The sequence below is a fragment of the Grammomys surdaster genome, unplaced genomic scaffold, assembly GCF_004785775.1.
Source record: "Grammomys surdaster isolate TR1022 unplaced genomic scaffold, NIH_TR_1.0 1036, whole genome shotgun sequence".
Taxonomy (NCBI): domain Eukaryota; kingdom Metazoa; phylum Chordata; class Mammalia; order Rodentia; family Muridae; genus Grammomys; species Grammomys surdaster.
Genome location: NW_021605455.1, coordinates 442,892 through 468,615, shown reverse-complemented (window position 1 = coordinate 468,615; position 25,724 = coordinate 442,892). Strand labels below are relative to the sequence as shown.

The 25,724-nt window shown below is 48.1% G+C and overlaps 1 protein-coding gene across 1 annotated transcript in view; it reads left to right on the top strand.

Moving 5' to 3' along the window:
* Positions 1 to 25,724, top strand: part of Ctif (cap binding complex dependent translation initiation factor) — a 203,776-nt gene that overhangs the window by 166,236 nt on the left and 11,816 nt on the right. The window contains exon 9 of the mRNA XM_028783220.1: positions 1,123 to 1,278. Within this exon, the coding sequence (XP_028639053.1) occupies positions 1,123 to 1,278 (156 nt within the window). The remainder of the gene's footprint in view (positions 1 to 1,122; positions 1,279 to 25,724) is intronic.

Genomic DNA, 25,724 nt, shown 5'->3' with positions numbered 1-25,724 from the left:
CGATGGATAAATGAAAGGAAAGCTGGAAAGGAGGAAGAGAGCGATGCGTATTTGGATAGATGGAAGTTGGTGAAGACTCATAGAAAAGTAGACGGCTAGATGGGTAAACAGATACAAGGCTGAATGATTAGATGGATGGGTAGGTGGATAAATGGGTGGGTGAAGTGGTAAATGGAAATATTGATAAATAAATGTAGATGATGGATGGATGGATGGATGATGGATGGATGGATGGATGGATGGATGATGGATGGATGGATGGATGATGGATGGATGGATGGATGGATGGATGGATGATGGATGGATGGATGATGGATGGATGGATGGATGGATGGATGGATGGATAGATGGATGGATGACTGAATGAACGGACAGATGAATAGATAAGTGAGTGAGTTAGTGAAGACTTTAGACTCTCCTACTGGGTGGGCAGGCTAGCTCAACACTGCCATGAAAGCTTGGGGACCTGAGTTTGACCCCTATAAATCATGTATAATCATGTGTAGGTAGACAGAGAGAACTAACTCCAAAGTCATCCCCTGACCCCCACACCGTGGCATATACACTCCCCACCCGCTACCCCCGCACACACACAAAATATTAATAAATTAATTTTTTTCTATTTTCTGCTAAGCAGTAATGAGCAGGAGTTGTACTTCAGCTTTGAGCCTAGCACAAGGGCTAAGGTGGGCCTTAGTTGTAGACTGCAGATCTGTAAGGACAAGCAGTGTTCTCCTTGATTCCCTGATAGGATGGCGATTTGAGAGTCAGACAAAGGAGACGAACTGAACTGAACCTGGAGATAATGAATCTGAGAAAGGTGCCATTCCCAACACACACACACACATACACACTCACCTCGGCTACCACCGTATCTGTCCCCACTCTTGAGAACTTCCAGCCCAGGCTGAGGGACATGTCTGTGAAGGAGAAAGATGGCCAAGTCTGAGCAACTCACAGAGGAGGGAAAGCTTTTCCCTCAACCCAGGGTAACCGGAAGTGGTGGTTCCTATCCTCATTTTAACCCCAGGTCAGCCCTTGGACTGTGCTGTGGTCCAGCTGGTGTTGCCTGGGCCCCTCCAAGCCCTGGTGAGGCTGACACGCTCTCTTGTGCTTCTACAGAAGGACTTCACCGTGCGTGAGGAGCTGCAGCAGCAGGATGTGGAGCGCTGGCTGGGCTTCATCACCTTCCTGTGTGAGGTGTTCGGCACCATGCGGAGCAGCACTGGCGAACCCTTCCGAGTGCTGGTGTGCCCCATCTACACGTGCCTCAGGGAGGTAAGAGCAGAGGCCTTGGTACTACCCTGCCCACCTGTCGATATTTACAGAAGCCCTGCCTATATACACTGGAGAAAAACGCAGGAGCGCAATGGAGTTGGGTTATGGATAGAAGGATGGATTCTTTGTAAAGGAGACAGACGATGCCTCCAGGCTTCTACTCTGTGCATTAAGAAATAAGCCTTAACTCAGACTTCAGTAATTCCTAATCTGGAATTTGGTAGAAGAGGTTTATGGTGTTATAGCGTTGGATGGATCTTTGGACTTAGTTGGTTTGCTGCTGATTTGTTTTTAATGTTTTTGCTTCTAAAATTTATTTTAAGTAATAAACAGGGGATGGTGTGATAGCTCAGCGGATAAGAGCACTTACTGCTCTAGAAAATACAAGTTTAGTTCCAAGCACCCAGGTTGGGCAGTTCATGATCACATGTAACTCCAGTGGCCTGCGCCCTCTTGTGGCCTCTCTGGGCATTGCCATTGAGCGATGCACATAAATCCATCATACATGTAAGAATAAAAGTTTTTAAAATAGTAAATAAAAGAGGCCAAGAGACATTGGTGATGGGAGTTTGGGGTGTTTGCTCTTTTACATATAAAAGCTCACTCTGTAAGGTCACCTGTGGCTGGTTGGGAGATAGAAGTAGACAGTGGGAGGCTGGCTGGAAGCCAGGTGTCAGGGAACCATCCCAGCTCCCACTAGGAGGGAGCAAGCTGAGGGTGGGGCTCTAGCAACCTTAAGAGCAGCAGCCATCAAGATTGGCTGATAGGGGATGGAAGTGAGGAGAATGTGATGGAACTCCTGTTTACCATCCACATGGCCGCATGCCCTGGGATGTGAGTCTCAGGACAAGAATCGTGGTGGGAATGAGAACCAGGAAAAGAGGTCTCTGGACATATATGTGGGTCACTTGTTGACTCTCCTCAAAGGCTGCCAAAGGATGGTTGACAGAAGGACCTAAAGTACCACACGGGATCCCATGGGGAATAAGGAAACTACTCTGTCAGGCGTCTATGGACACCTGAGGCTCAATGCTAGAGACAAGTAGTATCACCCAGCAAGAGGGAACAAACAGGGAGATGGTACAGTCACAGGTAGAAGAGAGAGGAGGAGGAGCCAGGAGGGAGGAGGTAAGTCTGCATTTGATGCATCCAGAAAGCTCCAGAAGAGTAAGTGAAAAGCATCCCAGCATCCTTCAGTAGGAGCTGGTACTAACCTTGACTCTACTATACCTGTCCTCTCCTTCCCTGGCAGCCCTTTGCTGCCACCAAGACACAGGGAATGGGTGGAGAACCAAAGGTCCTAGGCAGAAAAATGACAAGAACGGGGGGGGGGGTCCTGGGGCTCTGGCAGAGAGACCAGCAGTGTGGGCAGATTCTTTAGAGCATTTTCTGGAAAAAGCTATGGAGAAAATGGACTAGAGGAAAAAATCAGAGTCAAGAGGCATGCTTGTTTGTTTTGTTTTTTAAAATAGGCTATAGAAAGCAATGTGAGCAAAATGAGGATGTGCTTATATTTGGGGAGCATTCCTTTGTAGGATGGTGGTGTGCTCATCTCATCCGAAAGCAGAGCACACATACCCCTCTAGTCACTTTTGAATCCACAGCGCTGAGCCGCCCTATGCCGGTAGTCTCTGTTTCTTTTTGAATATGCTTGACTTTAGAGATGTCTCACTCATTCAGTTCATGGCCTCTCCTGACTTGATTTTACTCCTCGGGGCCTCAGTTCAATGTGCAGTGCCAAGAGGACCACCAGCAGCTTGGCCCTTTGCATTCCTTCAGAATGTGTCCCTCTCAGAGGCTCACTCCTGTCCACATGGCCGTGTGCCCCTATGAGCCGCCTCAACATAAGGGACAATAACCTGAGGCTGTGACCTGAATTTCCCAATTCCTTCTGCATGATCTGGGCCCCTCCTCTTGGCGTTATCACCTGCTCCTCCAGCAGGAAGCAGGGCTGTAGGGAGTGCTGGCCCTGGTTGCTGGGAGTTTTTTTCACACCACCTAAGGTAGTGCAAACTTTGTGGTGTGAGATCCGGAAGGTGCCAAGAGGTCTGCACAGGCAGGGAGCAGTGAGGCTTTCCTCATGCACACTTGTTGAATGAATTAAGCTTTGTGGGGGGTGGGGGGAACATTTTGACACCTACAGAATCATGTTGTGCTCATAGTCAACTTGAGTAGTAAGCCATCTATGTCTTTTGGCATTTTGTCCAAGAAGAAATCAGAGAGCCACCATTGGGGTCCAGCTACTCACTGCCTGCATTCACGTTCACCAGGTTTTAGCTGTACCCCCTTGGGGAAGACAGAGAGAGACTGCTCTGGGCTTTTCTCAATTGCAAAAAAAAAAAAAGGTCTCACAGCACTTTGAGTGAGATGGAAAACTTGATTTTGGTCCGTGGTTTTTAGAAGGTTCAGTCCATGATCATCTGGCTCTGGCTCTGTTGTTTTCATCCCTGTGGAGAGCCAGAAACATCATGGAGGAAGGGCATGAACAAGGAAAGCTGCTCACCTTGTGGTAGCCAGGAAGCAAATAAAGTAAGAAACAGGAAGGGGCCAAGACAGAGACACGCGTGTGCGTGTGTTCGTGTGTGCCTCCTTGCCTCCCTGTTGACGTCTTATGTTTGCTTAATATGTTCTTTTCAACTCATTTTCTTTGGATGGGAGATGGCACCATGGGAAAAGCACTTGCCATGCAAATTCAAGGACTGGAGTTCAGGTTCCTCACACCCATCACAAAGCAGATGTGGCACAGCTGTAACCAGTGCTGAGAAGGCAGAGGTGGATCCCTGGGGCCAGCTGGTTAGCTAGGCTAGCCAAGTCCACAAGCTCTGGGTTTAGCAAGAGATCCTGCCTCAGTTAACAAGGTGGGACGTGGCCAAGAAAGACTCCCAACACCGACCCTGACCTCCGCATACATCCTCACATGCATGTGAACACACACATACATGCATGGATGACACACTTATATACACTCACAAGCAAAGAGAAAATCTTTAATGTCATAATGCTAACATTTACAGGAGATCTTCCCTCTTAACAGCTTCTTAGGTATAAATATGGCAGTGTTTTCTATAGAGAGAGCACAGAGCAGATCTCTAGAGCTCATTTGTCTACCTGACTGCAGCATTTGTACCCACTGGTAAACAAACAGCTCCCACTCCACATTCCCCCAGCCTTTGGAAACAGTCTGTTCTCTGACTCTGTCAATTCGACTGTCTTAGATACCTGGTGAATTAGCATGGTTTCTGTTCCTATCACACCAGATGTTGAGTGTTTTGTCTAAAGAAAGAGGAAGATTTATTTAGCTTACAAGGCTACAATTCCAAACTCCATGGTACCAGCTCCTGCAACTCTGTCACAACATGGTGGGAGGCATCATGACAAAGCACATGAGATCACAGAATGATGACAGGAAGCCAGAGGGTAATGCAGAGGCCAGAGGTCAGAGGTCAGGCCTGTTCTTTTTATAACAACTGGAAAACTTACTCTACAGTGTTCACCCCTTTAGGAGATAGTGGATCCCCCACACACACAAAAAAAGTGATCTGATTTCTTCTCATTATATCTTCCCTTCTGAAAGGTTTTATGCCAACTCCCAATACTGCCACACTAGAGCCCATACTTCTAGCACATAAATTCTTAGAGGGCAAACCCCTCCAAACCATAGCACCCCTAATACAGGTGGAACCACAAGGTAATCACTCTCTTTGGCTGGCTTGTTTGACTTAGCACGATGTCCTTCAGGCTCATCCACATTGCTGGTATTGAGGGATTTGCCCTTTCTAGCACTGGATACTCAAGTCTGCATGCACACCATGTGTTCTACACTCATGCACTGATGGCCAGTTCAGTCGTTTTTCACAGTGTGGTTCTTGAGGATACTACTTCGGTGAACATCGGAGTGAGTGCAGAAATGCCTAGAGACCATGATTTTGGCTCATCTGAATAAATCCAGGAATCAGTGGCCATTTGGAATCTGCTGAGGATCCTGGGCACAGCTCTCTACAGCCTTATTTTACATTCCCACAAACATCATACAGGGGTTTCCAGTTTGCTGTAGCCTTACCAGGAATTGCTGTCTCTGTTTTGTGATAATGGGTATTAATTAATGACTGTTTGAATTGGCATTTCCCTAATGACTGGTGTTGAACATCTCATATACCTGCCAACCATCTGCTTGACTTCTTGGATGAAATGTCTATTCAAACCCTTCACCTACTTTCTGGCTCTGTCCCTAGGTTTTCTGCCATTGAGTCCTAGAAATGCTGTAGGCAAGTGGTTCTCAACCTGTGGGTCGCAACCTCTTCTAAGACAACCAGAAAACATTATGATTCGTAACAGTAGAAAAATTATAGTTCTGAAGTAGCAATGAAAATGGTTTTATTGGGCTGGTGAGATAGCTCAGTGATTAAGAGCACCAACTGCTCTTCTGGAGGTCATGAGTTCAAATCCCAGCAACCACATGATGGCTCACAACCATCCATAATGAGATCTGATGACCTCATATGGGGTGTCTGAAGACAGCTTCAGTGTACTTACATATAATAAATAAATAAACAAATAACCTTTGTCCCAGAGGAAGCGGGGGCCGGAACGAGCAGGGCCCAGAGCAAGAGAGAGAAGGGAAGGGGAAAAAAATAAAAAACAATTTAAAAAATTAAAAAATAATAAAATAAAATAGTTTTATGGTTGGGGGTCAGTAGAGCATGAAGAACTGTATTAAAGGGTCACAGCATCAGGAAGATTGAGAGGCACTGCGTTGGATGTTTTGGGGATTGCCGCCTTACTTGATATCTGGTTTATAATATCCCCTCCCACTCCATGGACTTTCACTCTGTGGATCATTTCCTTTCCTGCATAGACGGGTTTGGGGTTGACATAGTCTACTCGGCTGGTTTTGCTTCACGGCCTGTACGTTTAGTTACGTCCCAAACCCGCTGCCGGGTCAATGTCCAGCATCTCTTCACCATGTTTTCCAATAGTTTTATGGCTCCAGAGCCTTGCTTGTGTTTAACCTACATTATTATTCATATAGAGCGAGGTAGGGTCTAGTCCCATTCTTCTGCGTGTAGATTTCCCAGCACCACTTACTGAAGAGACTGTCTTCCCCTTTGTTGAGGATCAGTCGGTGTGTAGCTTCATTCCCAGCCTCTCTATTTTGTTTCATGAGTCTAGAAGTCTGTTTTTATGCCAGGACCATGCAGTTTGGTTACTGTGGCTTTGTAATATATTCTGAAGTCAGCGACTGTGGCGCCTTTAATGTTGTTCTCTGGCCAAGATTGCTTTCATTATTTGGGGCTTTTTGTGGTTCCATTTGAATTTTAGAAATTTTAAATTATTTCTGTAAAATTGAATAACTATGATTCTTATATAGATTGTATTGAATCTTTGCAGCGCTGTGGTTGATGTATGCATTTGCCCAATACTGAAACTTCTAATCCAAGATCACAAACAATACAAGGATGCTCAATATCTACTCAAATTAAGCATAGTCCTAGAAGTATCCAGAAGAATTAGATAAGAAAAATAAATAAAAGGCACCTGCATCCAAAAGGAAGACGGGAAACTGTGCCTGTTTACAGATGACATGATGCTACATAGAAAAGATTTAGTTGAGTGTGGTGGCTCTCGCTGGTGATCTTAGCTCTGGAAAAGCTAAGACAGTAGAGTCATGAGTTTGAGGACAGCTCACACAATATGTACAGAAAGGCCAAATCAAAAAATTCTGAAGATATCCTTCAAAAAACTGTCACAAGCCAGGCCTGGTGGCACACGCCATTAGTCCCAGTACTCAGAAGGCAGAGGCAGGTGGATTACTGTGAGTTTGAGGCCAGCCTGGTCTATATAACAAATTCCAGACCAGCCAAGGCTGCATAGTGAGACCTCCTCTCTAAATTAATTAATTAATTAATTAAAAAACAATTCAGTAAAGTCGTATGATACAAAATCAACTTGCATTTCTACATATTGATAATGAATTATGCAGGAAGGAAATTAAGACCACAATCCCATTCAAAAGAATAAAATGCCTTGACTAAACTTAAATAATGAAGTAAAAGATTTACACACTGAGAACTATAAAACATGGGAGACTCCAGAGGCCACAACTTGCAAGACACCCCGTGAGCCCTAACAGAACTCCTCTCAGTGTACTGTCCACCTAGCCCAGGTCTTCAGGCAAACTGACAGAGAGATCTCCACACTCAGGAACTTCCAGCCACTGACTGATAGAGCCGCAGTATGGTGTCCCCCATGGCAGCTGGCTTCTTTGGGCCAACCTGGCAGACGCTGGGTCTGGTTGGTCCTGCACCCTCCATCTATGCCCTTCAAGGCTCACTGTTCTGCTTCTCCGTGCCACTATCACCTTCTAGCCTCAGGAGAATGTTTTCTAGACTCCCTTGGGTGATTATTAAATGCCTCCCTCTTGGCCCCTTACTTGAAGGGCTTGGTTGGAAATTCCTGTGGCAGGGGAATTTTTCAACAAAGTTTTGTGCCTGAAGTCTCCTCACTTCCTTTCATCCTTTCTCCCTCCCCAAAACATCCTACCTTCCCTCACTCATCTACTGGTCCCCGGCCCATCTCTACTGGTAATTCATCTCCTACCCTTCTCAGAATCCTGCAGCCACAGACACAGGTCAGGAGTGGAGCAGAGGTGGAGTTGGGGGTGGGAGCTCTCTGCCAGGAATCCTTCATACCTGCACTGCCTCCCGGCTCACCCCCTACACCTGCCCCTCCATGCTTTTCCTGTGGAAGGTGACCCTGAAAAGGTCTGCATGTGAGGAGAGACCCCCACAGACCCAGCAAGCTGAGCTGCCAGAGGCAGACAAGCACAGTGGGGAACCGAGGCCAGCAAGTCAGGCCCATCAGGAAATGAAACTACTCTGAGCAACAGTGAGGGAGAGACTCTCTGAACTTTGTGCGTGAGCCCGCGTTCTATGGTTGTTTTCGCTCCAGGGAAATCTGACCTCGGGAAAGGCTGAGATGAAGTGGGCGTGGGTAGTCATGCAGGATATTCTTCAAGGGCACCCTGCCAGGAGGACCACTCCTGACTTCCCAGTGCAGGGGGATGGGACAGCTTGGCAGCCTAGCTGAGGCCAAAAGAAGCCCGAGGTAGGCTGAGCTCTGGGCTCCCCTCAGGGAGGGGAGATTGATTGGCTGGATCCATGGGAAATGATCTTCACCTTGCACCTCTGGAAGTTTTACAAAATTGCTAATTCCCAAATCAGCCCTTGCCCCTCTCCCTCACCCAGTAAAACCAAACTTCCTGGGGATGGGGTTGGGCTGTGGGGTGGAAGCCTTCCAAGTTGACTCTGGTCTGTGGCCATGGTTAAAGAACAGGAGCAGCCGCATCCCAGGTGCGTTTTGTGAGCAGCTACTGACCAGGCAGAAGCATTTCGGGAGCACCTGGCCTTAGGCACTGAGACCCAAGTTCGAATCTCAGCAGCTGTACTTCCTGACTGTGGAGTTCTAACCTAATGAATGTATCAGCTGTCAGACTCTCGGGTTTCTTTTTTTGTAGCACAGAGATGTTTTTTGTAGCACAGGCTTTAGAGCCTCAAGTAAGCCAGACATTCATGAAAAGCAAGTGACATGTGGCAGCCCTACTGTGGCCCATCATAATGTGTGGCTGTGGTGTAGCATGTGTCTCAGGCATCAGAAGGCCACTAAGGGAGACTGCATTCCTAACTGGGCTTCCAGACCCCCAGAGTCAGACATGATACCCCTGCCAGGCACCCTGCCCCAGGTGTAGATGGGTAAAGTTTTATTCTTCCTATCTGGGTCTTGCTCACGCCCTCCCTCCATGATGAGGAATTTTTGGGGGCCTCAAATTCATGGTTCCTTGCCGCAGTTTCCAGGGTGCTGGGATTAGAGGCATGTGCCACCAAGCCTGGAAGTTTGCAATTCTTATAGTCTACTGAAGAGCTAACTTCTACCCAAGGCTGTCAACATCCACCCTCTGTCCTCTGGCATGTTGTTGTACTAATGGCTTGTGACCCCTTCCAAGGTACTTCAAATCATTTCCTTCTTCCGTTGGTACTTAGATGCTAAGTCTCACCTATTTGTTTATGGCAGGATCTTGTGTAGCCCAGGCTGGCCTCTAAATCACTATGTAGCTAAGAATGACCCTATACCATCGATCCTCCGGCTCCCACCTCAAGTGCTGGGATCCCAGGCTTGCCCCACCACTCCATGCATGCTTGGCAGGGAAGAGGTGTGACTGCAGTTTTCCTGTTAGCCCCAGGAAGAAACATTGTTGCGATCTCCACCCTTTTCAACATGGCAACCGCATCTGCAGAAATGACAGCCCAGAACATGCATGGTGGGTTGGAAGCTGGATGACTATGGGGGAAGCGGGTATATAGGGAGTAGGGAACTGGTAGGGGCAAAGAGGAGGTTCTTACCAGTCGTACTCTGGTGTACACAAGGTGACATCCCAGAGTGTCTAAAAGCCTTAAGCCTGAAAGCAATATCAGAAAGGACAGTGATGTATCTGTTCAACTAGCGACAAGAAAAAGCGACTTCCTTATTGGACTGAAATGCTCTCAGACAAGGAAGTCACCTAAGTTTGGAGAGAGAGGACCCCAGGGAACTCAAGCACTTTGGAAAATGTAGTGCTGCAAATTCAGGGTAGGGGACATGACTGGGGTAGGGAATGGTAGAGCCCTCAGGCTATCTGAACAGAGAGTGGGTCCTAGCCCCTCACTGTTGGGGAAAGTGTTTGTAGTGTAACAGTCGGACATGACATGGAGGAAATGAAGCCTGTAAAACCAGGAGGCTCTTTCTCCTTGAACAGTTTCTTTCACTTCTAATCTTAGGTCCAGAGTTCTGGCAGAATGTTTCTCTGAGCATACGGCTTCCCCAGGCCAGACTCTACCCAAGCTCTGAGCTTTTCGGTTAGCATCAGAGTCCCTACTGGTTCCAAGGCTCATGTTATGAAAACCCAGGTTTAACCCTTCCTGAAACCCTGCTAAAGTAACCGTCACATATTTAGTCTCCCACCCACCCGTGTGTTCCACTCTGCTGCTTGGCACACATAGTCAAGTCGCTTGTGGTATGATACCGACCTGCGCAGAACACCCCGCCGCCACCAAACATCCACATGCAGAGGCAGTGCCTTTGAGGTGGCCTCAAATGCAGCAGGAGTTCCCCCACCCAGCCCACCAGCCTTCCCACCCTTTCCCCACCCCCACCCCATAACTGTTCTGCTTCCTTAGCCAGGCTGAGCACACTGAAATGTGAAATTCGAAGCCAGTGTTCCCCTTAGCAACCATGGTAACACAGGATCTGATAGAGAGCCTGCAGTTATAAAAATACCAGCATCCACCAGACACTGGTTTCCAAAGGGAAACCAGTCCCCACACCAGAACCATTTTTAAACAGTCTTCAGACTTCAGAGATGGCCAGCACGCTCCCAGTGCAGCATGACTGCGGGAGGCTGTCACAGGAGGCTGGCTGGCTTCTGGAAAGTGGCTGTGAGGCAGCTTTGGGTACATTCTCTGAAGCAAGCACAGAATGCCTGTGGTTTGTTGAACAGTGAACTAGCCCTATCAAGGGTACATTGGTGAAGCCGTCTTTCTAATTGCACCAACTCTTTGGCATTTTTAAGTCATAGTGAGTGGCAGAGCTCCTGAGACCCCATCCTTCTGGGTCCCTTCTGGAGAGTTCTCAGCTCCGTATCACCTGGGGGACAATCTTTGTGAGAATTAATAAGGGCTCCCATAGGGAGGGGAGATGTGGCATGATTAAAACTTTTCCACTTACGATCAGGAAAAGCTCTGCATCTTGTACCCAGTTCTGGGCAGGCTGCAGGCTCCGTTCCTAGTCTTAGTGTTCTCTGTAGGTTTTAGCCTTGAGATGAAACAGGGGCCTGGTTATGTGCTCACCCAGCCTCTAGACTGTTCTCAGCTAAGCCCCGCCTTCCCATCTCAGTAACAGCCTCCCCTGCCCTCCCTCTCCTGTTCCTCCCAGCCTTTTGTCTCCAGGGGCCATGCCTTGTAATTTGAAAAATATTCTAACTTGGTAATTAATGTCTGAACTTCAAGAGCGCCCCCATCCTGCTTCTGCAGAGCTGGCTGAAGGCAGGCCAAGATGTAAATGCGGAGAAGCTAAAAGGAGGCGTGGGCTTTTCTGAAATGGTCCCTTAGCTTAGCTGGACTTGTAAGTTTTGGGGGGTTAGTTAAAACCACACGTGAGTTGCCCTGGCCACGCCCCCACCCCACCCTGGCCATTTCCCAGCAGGCCAATGGCCGAGTCCAGGGTCTCTTCAGCTCACAGATTTGAAACACTAGAGTAGTAGACAGGGCCACTGTCTTGAGGACAGTTCACAGAGAAAATATCTGAGGGAGGGAGGGAGGGAGGGAGGAGGGAGGGAGGGGAGAGAGAGGGAGAGGGAGAGGGAGAGGGAGAGAGAGAGAGAGGGAGGGGGAGAGAGAGAGAGAGAGAATGAACATACAAGCAAACAAACTATGTTTAAAAAAAAAAATTAAGAGAGAGACCAAAAGGAGGACTAGAAAGCATTGGCTGCTCTTCCAGAGGACCTGGGTTCGATTCCCAGCACTCACAGTGGCTCACAACCACCTGTAACTCCAGTCCCAGGGCGTCCAATCCCCTCTCCTGGCCTCCATGGGCACCAGGCAGGCAAGCAAAACACTCTGAAGGAGAAGGAAGGCTTAGAGAATAGCTACTCAGGAGGCTGAGGCAGGAACACCAGAAGTTTAACTCTGGGATACAGAGGGTTCAAGGCCAGGTTGGACAACTCAGTAAGGCCCTGTCTCAAGATAAAAGGTAAAGAGAGTGTAGCATGAGAAAGATCTGGGTTCTGGGGTCAATTCCGCTACTGAAAGGGGAAGGGAAGAGGGGGAGAGAGGAGGGAGAGGGAAGAGGGGGAAGGAGGAGGGAGAGGGAAGAGGGGGAGGGAAGAGGAGGCAGGAGGAAAGTGGCATGAGTCTATTATGTTAGAAACATACATGACTATGTTTGTGTCTTTCCAGTTTATTAAATTGAATAAAATATATTCATAAGCTACGTATTGGCTACAGTTTGCCACATAATTCTTTTTTCACTTAACTATTAGCAATATTAGGTTCTTTTATTCTAATTTTTAAAAAGTTTTCTAGGTTTATTTATTTTATTTCATGCATATGAATGTTTTTGACTGCATACATGTATGCATGCCTCATGAGTGCCGGTTAGATTTCCTGGAATAGGGGTTATTGATGGTTGTGAGCTGCAATGTGGGTGCTCGGAATGAAACCCAGGTCCTCTGCAAGAACAAGTGCGCTTCTTAAGTACAGAGTCGTCTCTCCAGCCCTTACTTCAATATTATTAGTTGCTAATATCAACTCTTGGGTCACACATTATCACAAGAGAGAGAGAGAGAGAGACAGAGAGAGAGAGAGACAGAGAGAGAGAGACAGAGAGAGACAGAGAGAGAGAGAGAGAGAGACAGAAAGAGAGACAGAGAGACAGAGAGACAGAGAGACAGAGAGAGAGAGAGAGAGAGAGAGAGAGAGAGAGAGAGAGAGAGAGAGAGATTGAAGTATAGCTAAGAAAGGCCAAGGAAGCCTCTGAGTTAGGCTAATTGGGCCCCAGAGCTGTTCAGGCTCAGAGATGCCAGATATGGGTCCAGGTGACAGGCCTCTTCAAAGGCTAGTCTGAAGTAAGCTGTGTCAGGGGCATGGAGAAACTACAGTCAAGATAGACACAGAGGCAGGAGCCCTTCGCTGTGGTGATTCTCCTGGCCAAGGCTTGTGGTATGTGAACAGGTCAGCATCCTGTGTATACTGCAGTCTTCAAGAGTTCTTCCTCCACACTTTCATGTGAGGGGTGGTACATCTGGGTAATTGAGAAGCTCATGTGCTTGGTGTTCCCCCTATCAATTTAATGTAGTTTCATGCCATTGATGATTGGCACAATAAATTATTTATTAGTTTGTACTTCTCGCTGTTTTGACAAGTAGTTACTTGTTTGTGTAAACAAGGTGTTCTTTCTTGGTACTTATACCCAAAATGGAATAACTTGTTTACTGTTGCTCTATAGGAGAGAGTCATTGTAGGCTGGGCATAGCCCAAAGGAACACCATGGCCTGGAATAGGCCCAGCTAGTTCTCTAGGGTGGGGAAACTGGCACTTGAGCTAAGAGCTGGGAGTGCCTGAAGCATAGGAGACACTCCACGACCAGTGATATTCTCAGCTTTCACTGGCTCTACAGACCCCATAGCTCACAGTAAGCCTGGCTGATGCTACTCCTTTTCCGTCATCCCCAGTGTGGGTCAGAAATGGCACTAGGAATATGCCTGTGACGATCCAAGGGAGCCTCAGTCCTCCTAGGAGAGAAGCCCAGAAACCACACCCCTCCTTCTATCTACTTAGACCCAGTTAGAATCCAGGTCTTTTCTGATAGGCCTGGGCCATTAGGCACAGGGCTGTGACTTCTAGGCCCAAACCAAGCCCTAGAAGAGGAAGTCTAAAGGAGAGACCTGTTCTTGGCAAGAAGGGCACTTATAAAGAAGGTGGGTTTGAAGCTGACACACTGGCACTGTTCCCTCTCTGGCCTTCAGGCTCCTTGTCAGGAACAGAATAAAATGCATGTAACTTCATAGCTTTGCTAATTACAAACTAACTTCCTCTCTACAACTCCCTGTCTGTCGCTCTACACCTCTGAAAAGTGAAGACAGGGAATAAGGGGTCCCTTTAGGTGTATAAGATGAAGTGTTTCTTAGTAAGAAAAACTAAGATGAGGAAAGCCATTAAAACAAGCCTTTGTGCACACAGTGTGCCTGCTCTCTAGACATGCTGATCTTCTGTTCAGCTTTCAGTTCCTCAGAAGGGTCCTGATGACTCTCCTCTCATCGTACTCCAGTTGGCTACCTGTCACTGTCCTCAGCCTGCCTCCTCTTCGTGACAATACTTGCTGTTATGCTGTTACCTCAGGTTTTCTTTGTTAATCTGTTTTTTTTCTACCGTGGGAACTCTAGAGGCAGGAAATGTATCTATTCATAGCTCCGTCCCCAGTGGTGTCTGACATACAGCAGGTACTCAATAAATACTCATTGAAGAAACGAACAAAATAACTTGTCTAGACCGAGGAAACAGAAGACAATGTCAGTCAGTCAGCCAGCTTTCAAAAAGGAATCTGGGGTAGCTTCTCAGAAAAGATTGCAGGATCCTCAAGGAGGCAAAGCGAGAAGCACAGCGGGCTGGTCTTTCCTCAGCATCAGTCCGTATGCTTGGGAGATGGCAGATTTAATTCACCTGCCCAGAGTCAGGATCCCATAAGCCAGGACCATCAGGTGAGAACAGAGAGGTTCCAGCAAAACTTCCAGGAGCCTTCAGGGGGACACCCCTGCCCCCACCCTCACCCGAGCATTAAGTAACCACCTGCTGCTGTCAGCTACACATGAAGATCCAAGGGGGCATCAGCCTATGTCACTACCATAAAGAGGAATGAGAGGGAATACCCCAGGCTCAGGAGGGGCCCTGGAGGTCAGGGATAGAAGAGGGTAAAGCAGGAAAGTGGAAGGATGGAGTAGCTGGGAAGGATGGAGTAGCTGGGAGAGATCACCATAGCAGCAGCTGTGGTCAATATGAGAAGCACTATGCTCTTACCAATCCAGCAGAATCTCAACCCTGGAGCCAAACCCAGTGTCACCATAACGTGAAGCCATGTCTGCAGTTTTCAAGATTTGTTTGTTGATTTTGATGTTTGTTTGTTTGTTTGTTTGTTTCCAAGACAGGGTTTCTTGTAGCCCTGGCTGTCCTGGAACTCACTCTGTAGTCCAGGCTGGCCTCGAACTCACAGAGATTAGCCTGCCTCCGCCTCCTGAAAGGCTGGGTGTACACCACTACCTCCCAGCTTACAATTTCCAATCTTCTAGTAGCCACATTTAAAGCCCTCCAAGGGCAGAGAGGGTGTGTGTGTGTAAAATATTTTGTTTCAGGGGTATCCAAATAATTATAATTTTAATATCATGTAACCAATAGTAAAAAGTTACCAATGAAAAATTTTTGTTGCCATTGTTTTGTTTGTTTTGTTTTGTTTTGTTTTGTTTTGTTTTGTTTTTTCCCAGACAGAGCCTGGCTCTGTAGCCCAGGCTGGTCTCAAACTCTCTGTGTTCCTATCTCAGCCTGAAAGCTAAAATCACTGCAGCAATCCGTATTTTTTTATATTCTTTGTGTGGCCACTGGCTATGGTAGGGAGGCTAGCTAGGAATCCTCAGGCTCTCAGAGCCGTTTTGGATGCCGGAAGTCACAAAAGTACTATTTGCAGCCTCCCTCTCACTGAACATCCAACAGAAATGGGGAGCAGTAGGAACTGATCCCCAAGGCTCACAGCCAGCTCCTGGGAGGGGGTCTGTGAAAAGCAGTTCTTCAATCCCTGATGGGCAAAGCAAGGAGGAGGAGGGGAGATATAGGAAGGGAGAAGGCTGGGGTGACACTGCAGAGGAGGGCTCAGAGGGGAACCCACGGTGGAGATCAGCGCCAGGGCTCCCTACAAGGCCCTGCATGGAGAAGGCACAATCGACCCATTCCTTCTCTGCCCTGCTTAGGGCGAGCATTTCTGTAACTAAGACCTTCTCCCTTACTCAGAGGTATTAAAACATAGAAGTATTTACCGAATCTGGTTTCCCAGGGTTGAAAGCTAGCTAGACTTAGGAAGTGCAAACACTCTTTGGAAATGCAAACAACGCTTACAGTAACAAATATTCTTTGAATCAAGGCTGAAGCCCTGCTTAAAACAATTAGTCCTGAGACTAGAACCTTAGGTACAGCTCCCCCGTTGTTTGGCTGTTTGGCTCACCGTACTTCACCCATGGGGGATATGACCAGTCCTCGGGGCTGGGGACAGGAAGGGAATGAATTGGTCTGCTGCTTCTGGGTCTGGGCTGGCCTGCGTTCCGCTTGGTTTGGAAATGTTAGTCAGAGGAGAGTTTGAGGTGTGGGGAAGGGCAGGGAGGATGTGGTTTGGGCAAGGGGAGTCCAGAGGCTTCCCTGGGCTTGGCCCAGTGCCATGGGAAGTCTCAGAAGCTCTGCAGGCCACACTGAAGTGCCCTGCCTGGCTGGAGCTGAGGGCGTGGCCAAGGATTAGCTGACTGTAGAGCAATTAGATGAGGTGGGGCTGGGGAAATACCTGGAATCCCAGGGCTGGAGTCAAGACTTGCTTGGCTAACCCTGAAGGCAGGAGGCCTTGGGGGGTCTGGGTAAGTGTGACCTCTTGTTGATGGGTTGAAGTAGATTATACTGCCGGGGGTCAGGGGAGTTTGCAGCACTCTGAGAAAGAGGCTTTCTTCTCAATGACCACTGCTAAATACCCCTCCCGCCTGCTCACATTCCTGCCCAGACCCGTGGATTTTCCTGTCATAGCCGGGCTTGGGAGGTGTGGTATGAAGTGACCCTTCCGGGGACATTCACACTGGGGAAGGAGAGGCGAGGAAAGTGGGTGCCCTGAAGGAAAGGTGTGCCCAGCTGTTTGAAAGGTGTGGGGAAGGTCATTAGCCCTGCTAAGAACCTGACGCCCAGGAAACCCCCAGAAGCATTAAAGCTTCCCTGGATCCTGTCCTCTGCCCAGGGAAGCCGATTCCCACCCAAGACCCATCCATATGCTAGAAGTAAAGTCTCAGGTGTGCATACAGGCTTCTAGAACTGAAGTCTCAGGTGTGCGTATAGGCGTTGAGAGCTCTAGATTGCCTAGTATTAGGAAGCCTTCAGGACAGCCACATGCAGAAGGCTAGGGGCAGATCAGCCCAGAGCAGGGGTCCTTTGGTTCCAAAAAGCTTCCGGTGGCTCCTCTTCCCTCCTTACCCCCACCCCCCAACCCCCAGCTACTGCTTCCCTCCACAGAACCTCCTCCCCAGAGCCATATAGTAAATACTTTTTAGGCTTTGTAGGCCAATGGGCAAAATGCAGTCCAACCGCATCCTATGCCTGGAAGCATGCAGGCAACGATCCTTAGCCTGAAGAGCAGCTTAAACAAGGACCACGCTTCAATATGACCAAATTTATGGACACTGAAGTCTGAATCATAATTTGTATGTAGCGCAGCATAGTCTTTTGAAGGAGGGGGGTCTTTAAATATATTAAATATATTATCCCCTACTACTTAAAAATATAAAAACCGGGGCTGGAGAGATGGCTCAGCGGTTAAGAGCACTGACTGCTCTTCCAGAGGTCCTGAGTTCAAATCCCAGCAACCACATGGTGGCTCACAACCATCCGCAATGAGATTGGATGCCCTCTTCTGGTGTGTCTGAAGACAGCTACAGTGTACTCATAAATAAAATAAATAAATTTTAAAAAATAAGAGAAGACAAAAATAAAAAAAAATATATATAAACCGTTCTTCACTCGTGAGCTGTAAAAAACAAGACTTGGACAGAGCTGTTTGATGACTGTAGTTTACCGACCGTGATATAGATCTGTGGTTCTCAACTGGGAAACCCCCATTCAGGAGTTTTTGCTGTCATAAGGGAGAATTTACAGGTTCCCAGGCATGCAGATGCTGTAGCAAGAAGAACCCTGCTCTAGTACATACTCTAGTCTGGCCCCCACGCCTGTTTTATAGATGACAAAACTAAGGTCCTCGTGACAGAACTGTCCTGTGAACCCAGGCAGTGGCTCTTTCTTCCTAGGATGCAGAGCTAGAGGACTTTTTATCTGTTTCTAGTCACTCTCTGCCCTGCCAGCTCACACTGCCCGGAGCTCTATCTGAGACACAGGAAGTGTATTTGTGTCCCCTGGAGTCCCAGCATGGCAGAGCTCTGGTGACTCATTTCCCACAAGTAGAGCTGGGTACACTGAAGTATCTTCATGAGAAACTCCCAGCCAGCCCAGCGCGCTCTCTCTCTCTCTCTCTCTCTCTCTCTCTCTCTCTCTCTCTCTCTCATCTCTGTGTGTGTCTGTCTGTCTCTCTCTCTCTCTCTCTGTATCTCTCCTCTCTCTCTCTCTCTCTCTCTCTCTCTCTCTCTCTCTCTCTCTCTTTCTCTCTCTGTACTCGTACTCTCTGGGAAGAGGGCAATAGAATGAAGGATGGTTAGAATAACAGGATTTGAAGATCCCATCCTACTGGTGTTTTAGCTGGGGCCTGGTCAAGTTCTTTTTCATCAGTAAAGTGGGAGAGAGCTTTTGTATCTGCCTCGCTCCTGCAGGAAAGGAGAAGTCAAACTTGTCAAGTGTCTGACATGAGGTAGAGGACAGTATTGTATCTTTATCGGTCATCCTGGCTTATCCCTTAACCATTCAACTGAGAAGGCACATGATCTTCCTGGCGACATAGACCATCACTGTGTTGATGTGTGCACAACACCTGTGTCTCACACATGCAACACCTGTGTCTCACATGTGCAACACCTGGCTTCTATTCCTGGATGCCCAGCACCAAAACACAACAGCAACAACAAAACAAAACAACAACAAAAAACAGTGAACTGAGAGGCACTAGCTTCCTGCCCAGTGTCCTTGGGCACATTAGAGATGTCTCATTCAGATCTGAATTTCTGTCATCAGCCAGAAATACTGAGACTAAAATTTCTACCTTGCCCAACTAATTCCTAAAAGCTGAGGACAAGATGCTCCTGGAAGAAAATACCAAAACAGAGTAGCTGAGAACAGGTGGGGCTGAGAAAAGTGCTGCGGGGTGAAGGACTAGCCACCACAGCCCATAGCAACAGATTCAATACAGAGCTGGGATTTCCAAATGCAGGGCCAGGCTGCAGCCTCAGCAGGCAGCAGAGGCCTAACGGAATGGCTCACTGACTCTGGGGGCAGCTCTGGTTCCATTTCTTGATCTGGCATTTCTTTTATGAAAATACATCCAAACACTCGGAATTTGGGCACATTTTTGCATGTGTTACATTTAAATAAAAAGTTTTCTCGGAGATGTCCGACTGAGAGAAGCTAAAAAGATGTTTCAAAATCATCCCCTCGCAGACTCTCTATGTAATTTCGCTACAAAGTTAGCACAGAGCTGAAGAAAGTCATTTATACATAAACGCAAATAATAGTGTAAGATTTTAAAATACTCCTAAAGCCAGATTTAAGTGTCTCTCTTTCCAACCCAAACTGCTATCTAAGTCTGCTTGCATAACCTTGGCTGGCTTTAATTCTCTTACGAGCCCACAGACTGACCAGGCTGCCTGATAGCTACAGTGGACCTGCCTGGGTCCCCACCTAGTTATGATAGTCTGCTCACCAGGGTGATGGCCCCAACTCCAATGTAGCCAGTCCTCTCCTGTCTTCCCAGGGTCCTCTCTCATGAGTCTCTCTTATCTCTTACATTCCATCCCCTGCTGTGGTAACTTGTTCACATCAGTCAGTTCAAGGGGAGAAACCTGCCCTTGACCCCACACTCCCCTCCAGCAAGCCATTTACTGCACAACTTTATAGAGCCAGGACTGCAAAAGAGCAATCTTCTTACATGCTGTCTCCCTGGGCAGCTTCTCCCCACCAAGCCAACAACATAGAACCTGTCAAGGCTGACATATGTGTTAAGCATCCATTATCTGCAAATCCAGTGTTCCAAATTCCTATACTTTTTGTATACCTACATGAAACCACAGATGGAAAATTCCACACTATGAGACTTTATTTCATGCACTAAATTATTTTAAATGCTATATAGAATTATCTTCAGGCTGTGCGTCTATATGGTATATATAAAACATAAACGAATCTCATGTTTAGACTTGGGTACCATGCCCAAGATAACTCATAGATATGAAATATTCAAAAATTGAGAGAAAAAAATCAGATATCCAAAATACATTCAATCCCGAGCATTTTGAAGAAGGGATAGTTACTTGTATTTACCAATGCCATGGGACTGTTCTGGCTTCAGCTCAACTGTCATTGCCTCAAAGGCATCTATGGATGACACATTTTAGATTCTGGCCAACATCCTTGCCATTGTCATCATTGTTATTTGGAGACTCACTTCATAGCCTAGGCTGAACTTGAACCAGCAACCCTCCTGCTTTATCCTCCTTAAGACTACAGGCATGTGTCACCACGCTTCCTTATGGATTAAATGTAAGTGAGTGAGCATGACTATCCCAACATACTTTTTTACAGACTCTGAAATTTGAGTCTTGTATAATTTTTACATTGTAGCCAAATACATTTTCCTCGACCATTTAAAGGTGTGAAAGCCATTCTTAGCTCTATAGAGCACATGCCCATGTGAAAAGCAGAGTGCAGAAGGGAAATGGTGTACTGAGGTTACTCCACGAGCAGCTATGGGTATTTATGGGTAAAATATATCTAAGGTCTAGATACATATATTTGGAGTTGTCACTACTCAGGGTTTCTGATGATGACTGGTGAGTAGAAGTTGAGATGCTGTGGAACATTCTATCCTGCACAAGAAAACACCACAGCAGTTATGTAATACAAATGTCTGTCACCTACAGCTGAGTGCCCTGGTCTAAATGACATCACTGGCCTGGAGGTTCCTCTATGCTGAGGACTTCCCTTTGCTTCTCCAGCCAGGACCACTCCTGAGTGCCAGGCTTCACCTGACCCTCTCTATGGACAGCTTCAGTGGTGGTCCATGTAGCCGCTGCCCATGGAGGTTTGCTCGGGCTAGAGATCTGAGTGGGCATTCTCCCTGACTTCTCCCTCCTGGTTCCCAGATAATTCACTTCCCAACTGCCTGCCCCGATGCAGACAAAAAGAAATAAAGTTGATCATTGTGTCTTCCTGAAACTAGTCTTCCTCCTAGTAACCTCTGAAGCACAAGTATAATCGAGCAGTGTGTGTACGTACTCAGGGATGCAGCCTTAGATGGGCTCAAGGTGTGCAGATCACCTCCTCGGAACAAAGGGCACACAGCACAGTATGGGAGACTTGACTAGAGGCCAGTAGAAGTGGAAGGATGAGCCAAGGATGGGCAACCCTGGCTCCAAAACCATCTCAAGAGCTATGCCCTAGACAGTAGAAGCTTCTTTCAGACCCAGTGTTTGAGTCTTCTAAGAGAGGGTCAGCAAGGCACAAACCTAGCGTGATCAACGTGAAGAAATCCAGCCTTCACAGATTCCAGAGGCTGGGAGAAACCAAATAGTTGCCTCTAGACCACGAATAGTGAGCTTCTTGCCCAAGGACACTAGGAGAGCACTTGGGAAGACTTAAGGGAGCAGGGGGAAGGGGGAGAAGAGGAGGACAGGAGAGGGCTGGGGAGGAGGAGGAGGGGAGGAAGGTTGTGAGGTTGTCTTGAGTTATCTGAGAAGCAGAGCCAGGACGGAACAAGGTGTGTTCAACAAAGGGAGTGACGATTGGAAACGGGAGGCTAGTAAGGACAGGAAGGACAGCTCCATAGGCCTGTGAACAGATAAAGCTTGGCCAGAAGGAGGTCTGGAAGAGGAGGGAGGACAAGGTAGGCCCTGGTGAAAGTGGACCAGGGAGCAGAAATGCCAAACTAAGCACTTTATCTCCTCCTTGAGACACAGTCAGTTGAACACAGAAGGACAGCATGGAGAACAAGAATATTGGCCAGAGGATTATTCATCTGAAAAGGCGCTTCCAGCTGTGGTAGCACTGCACCATTCTTACATTTCTACTCTGCTAAGGGTTAGGCTCTAAAGCCAAACACATTTCCAGGTGCCAATTAGAGTCTCTTATCTCTAGGTCTCTGAGTCTTGGCAGAGTCCTCATCAAATCCCTTCTGAGGTCCCCAAGTGGCACTAGGCCCTTTTCTCAGCCCAGGCCTGTTCACCCTCCTGCTGGGTGCCTGACACTCTTGAGTACAATACTAATTATGCCTTCAGCATAACCTTATTATTCTCTGAACAGTACCAGAGCATACTTGTCCCAGGCCCAGCTGTCCTGACCTGTTTGTCGTTGGTTCCTTCTAACCCATTAAGGAACCAGCTGAGTTTTGTCACCCAGGGGCATGTCTCAGTCCAGCTTCTGCAGTGTGGTTTCTGCCACCTAACCTTCTCCATCACAGGAAGGCCACGCCCCTGACTAGGATCCAGGTAGCTATGGGCTCATCTCAACTCTTTTTTTGAGACAGGGTCTCTCTATGTAGCCCTGGCTGTCCTGGAGATTGAAGTGGGATCAGGCTAGCCTCAAACTCACAGAGATCCACCTGCCTCTGTCCCCTGAGTGCTGAGATTAAAGGCATGCCCCAGCTTTATGGGTTTTTTGTTTTGTTTTGTTGGTTTTTTTTTTTTTTGAGACAGGGTTTCTCTGTGTAGCCCTGGCTGTCTTGGAACTTACTCATTGTCCAGGCTGGCCTCAAACTCAGAAATTCGCCTACCTCTGTCTCCTGAGTGATAGAACTAAAGGCATTCGCCACCACTGCCTGGCATTTCATGTTCATTCTCTTTTTGGTTTTTTGGTTTGTTTTTTAAAGAATTGTTTTATACACACACAAACACACACACACACACAAACACACACTAATACACTGTAGCTGTCTTCATACACACCAGAAGAGGGCATCTGATCCCATTACAGATGGTTGTGAGCCACCATATGGTTGCTGAGAATTGAACTCAGGACCTCTTGAACAGCAGTCAGTGCTCTTAACCACTGAGCCATCTCTCCAGCCCCTTATGTTCATTCTTTAATGTAGCCAGAGAATATTAATACATGGGAGAGAATAGTTTAAATGAAGTGTTTTGGTTTTGCTTTATTTTTTTTTTTTAATGGCATGCTTATCGACAGAAGAATGGCTCGGCATGTGACTGTTTCTGTTCTCAAGATTCTTGCTGGTCACTCTTGCCCCGTCCTCCCATAGAGTCTAAGATGGATTGTGACCCCTGACATTAGAAGAACAGACTTTCTAGTGTTGATGTAGGCCTACTACAACGTATCTCTAAGGAGCTTCTTCTTCCTGCTTGGGGAAAGGTGGATGGATCGACCCACCAGATTATCTTCGGGCCCTATCTTTAAGTGAGGACCTTGAGGTGTAGGAAGCCACTTCCTCTGTAACAAATGGGTGAGGCTCCTCAGGATTAAGATACGAGAAGTCATGTCTCTATTGACAGCCACCTCTCCGCTGTCTCTAGCAATTAGATCTATTTGTCTGGTGTTGTGTAAGGGACTGTCACACTCCTGGGGAAGCATCCTGCCTCTGAGCTACTGCATGGTGACAGGGGAATGCAGGAAGGTGATGGGGGAATGCAGGAAGGGAGGAGGGGGCTCACAGAAGGTGTGCCTTGGCTAGCGCTCTTGAAACTCTAGACAGCAGCATAGCCACCCCCAGGAAGCTCACTCCATAAGAGGAAAGGACAGTTTCGCAAGTGAGGCTGGACCTGGGGAGCTGCCCATCAGGCCCTGGCACAGTGCTGGGCCTGTTAGGAAATCAGGGAGACATTGTGTCTCCCGGGCAGGCGCCGCTTCTCACTTGCCCCAGCCATGCTCACTTCAGGCGCTGGCTCCAGAGCCAGGCTGGCAGCTGGGCAGGTGGCTGGGTGCCCTCTTGCCACAGGCCTGGTGCCCAGGAAGCTACAGCTACGGCTTGGAAAGTGTCCCTCTTTTGGGTCCCATGGTAAGGCCAGGGGGCTGCGAGGGGCCATACGAGCAGGAGTTCAGCAGCATGCTAGTTACAAAGAATTCCAGACTGTTTCCTCCAGAGATTGAGCGACAACGCCCTCTTGTCCTTTCCTGTCAAGTAGGGATTCCTCTATACACACACAAAAGAAAGCCCCACCCAAGAAGCCCAGCTCCTTCCCACCCTGACATGAAGGGGAAGGACTGCCTCCGGTTCCGTAACTAGCTTCTTATCATCCCTAGAGCCATGAAGGTGCACAGAGCTAATATTTTAATATTGTATATTTGAGCCGGCAAAGGGGTCTGGGGCAGGAAAGAAGGTGTTTGCTATCTTGGGGGCTGCTCAACCAAACAAGATGATTCTTAGTGGAGACGCAGCCATGGGAATGGACCCCAAGGTCACTAATGAAGAGAGTCTAGGTCCAAATGGGTATGCAAGAGCTGGGAGTAGGTGAGCCAGGAGGCTATGGCTGAGGACGGGCACAGTATAGCCCCTGCTCACTTGGGGATGATGCCTATGAGGTAGGCACGCCTTTCTGAGGTTCTTTCCCATTTCATAGGCTGTGGAAATACAGCCAGCATACAACAGTGTAAAGCCCCTGAAGGTGTATGATCATCAGCTCCCAGAGGAGTGAACTGTGAGTACTCACACTGTGAACACCAAGAGCACATCTAGCCTTGCAGCGTTCCCGGCACCACCATAGCCCGCTTCAGATCAGCAGTCTACCCAAGTCATTCAGACTTGCTGCTCTGAGGGGTGAGGGTGGGGGTGAGAGGGGAGCTGTTCCTTGGAGGCAGAGGACTGGCCTGCTTGACTCCTCAAGGTCTTTTCCAACCAAGCAGTCCCTCACTCTACAGGCGAGTTGCTATGGGAACTGTAACCTTGAATTTCCTGGCTCTGAGGCTGTGAAAATCACAACCTGAACCTTCCGTTGAAGTGGGTTTTTCGATTAATTTCCTGTTTGATTGTTTACTTTAGAGAGCGGAAAATGCCTTTGCAGCAGCTAAGGTCCCTTTACCCAGAGGCTGTCACACCCTCCCTGCAAAACCAGCAAGGTCAAGTCCAGGCCTTAGGTGGGTGGAGGGACTGCAGGGAGAGCACGGGCCAAGGCAGGGAGGAGGCCCAGCTAGTGGCAGAAGGCAGCCCGACCCCCTCTTCTGCCCTGCTTTTCTCCTTGTTCTTCCCAGGGCCTCAGCATAGTGAGACAGACCTAGGAGTTCCCACTCTGGCCCTAGTTGGGGAGCCTGGCCACCCACCCAGAGCCCCAGGCCTGGCCCCCAGCCAGCCTTAACCCTCCCTGACTCGAGGAACTATTCGGTGCTGAGTCAGACACAGGCCACAGTTATTCCATTCCTTCAGAGGGTAATGTGAAGAGTGATCAGGAATGGCCCCTGTGCCTGGGTCCCTAAGCTAAGCTGCCCCGAAGGCAGCTGGGAGAATGTCTGCCTTGTTATCTTTCTTTTATTTGCTGCAGCAGAGAGCAGTATGTGATGTGTCAGCTGCCGAAACTCCAGCCTGACTCCACTCTCCTGTGTGTGGATGGGATGGGGTGGGGGAGGTTGGCGGGCAAGCTCAGGTGAGGCCCAAGTTACAGTCATCCTCCTCTGCTTTGATGAGAGGCAGCCCAGGCCTCCCCCCCCCCCATCTGCATATTCACCCTCAGAGGGGCAGGAGCTCAGAGAGAGAGGGGGAGGGGAGCAGGAGTTCTGAGCCTGCTTTATTAGTGGAGATGCTGAACCCAGGGCAGAAGAGGAATTGTCTTGTCTTCACGGCCCTGTACTGTCCAAAGCAGGGCAGTTTGAAGAAGCACTGCTACTAATAGTTTCCAAATGACAGGTAAAAATTGAGAGTATGCCAAGCAAACCAGGTAAGCAGTCACCAACCCTTCCCAGGCCTGACTGCACAACTTATTGGGTAGCAGTAGCTAAACCACATTGACTTTGAACCCAGACTAGATCTAGGTT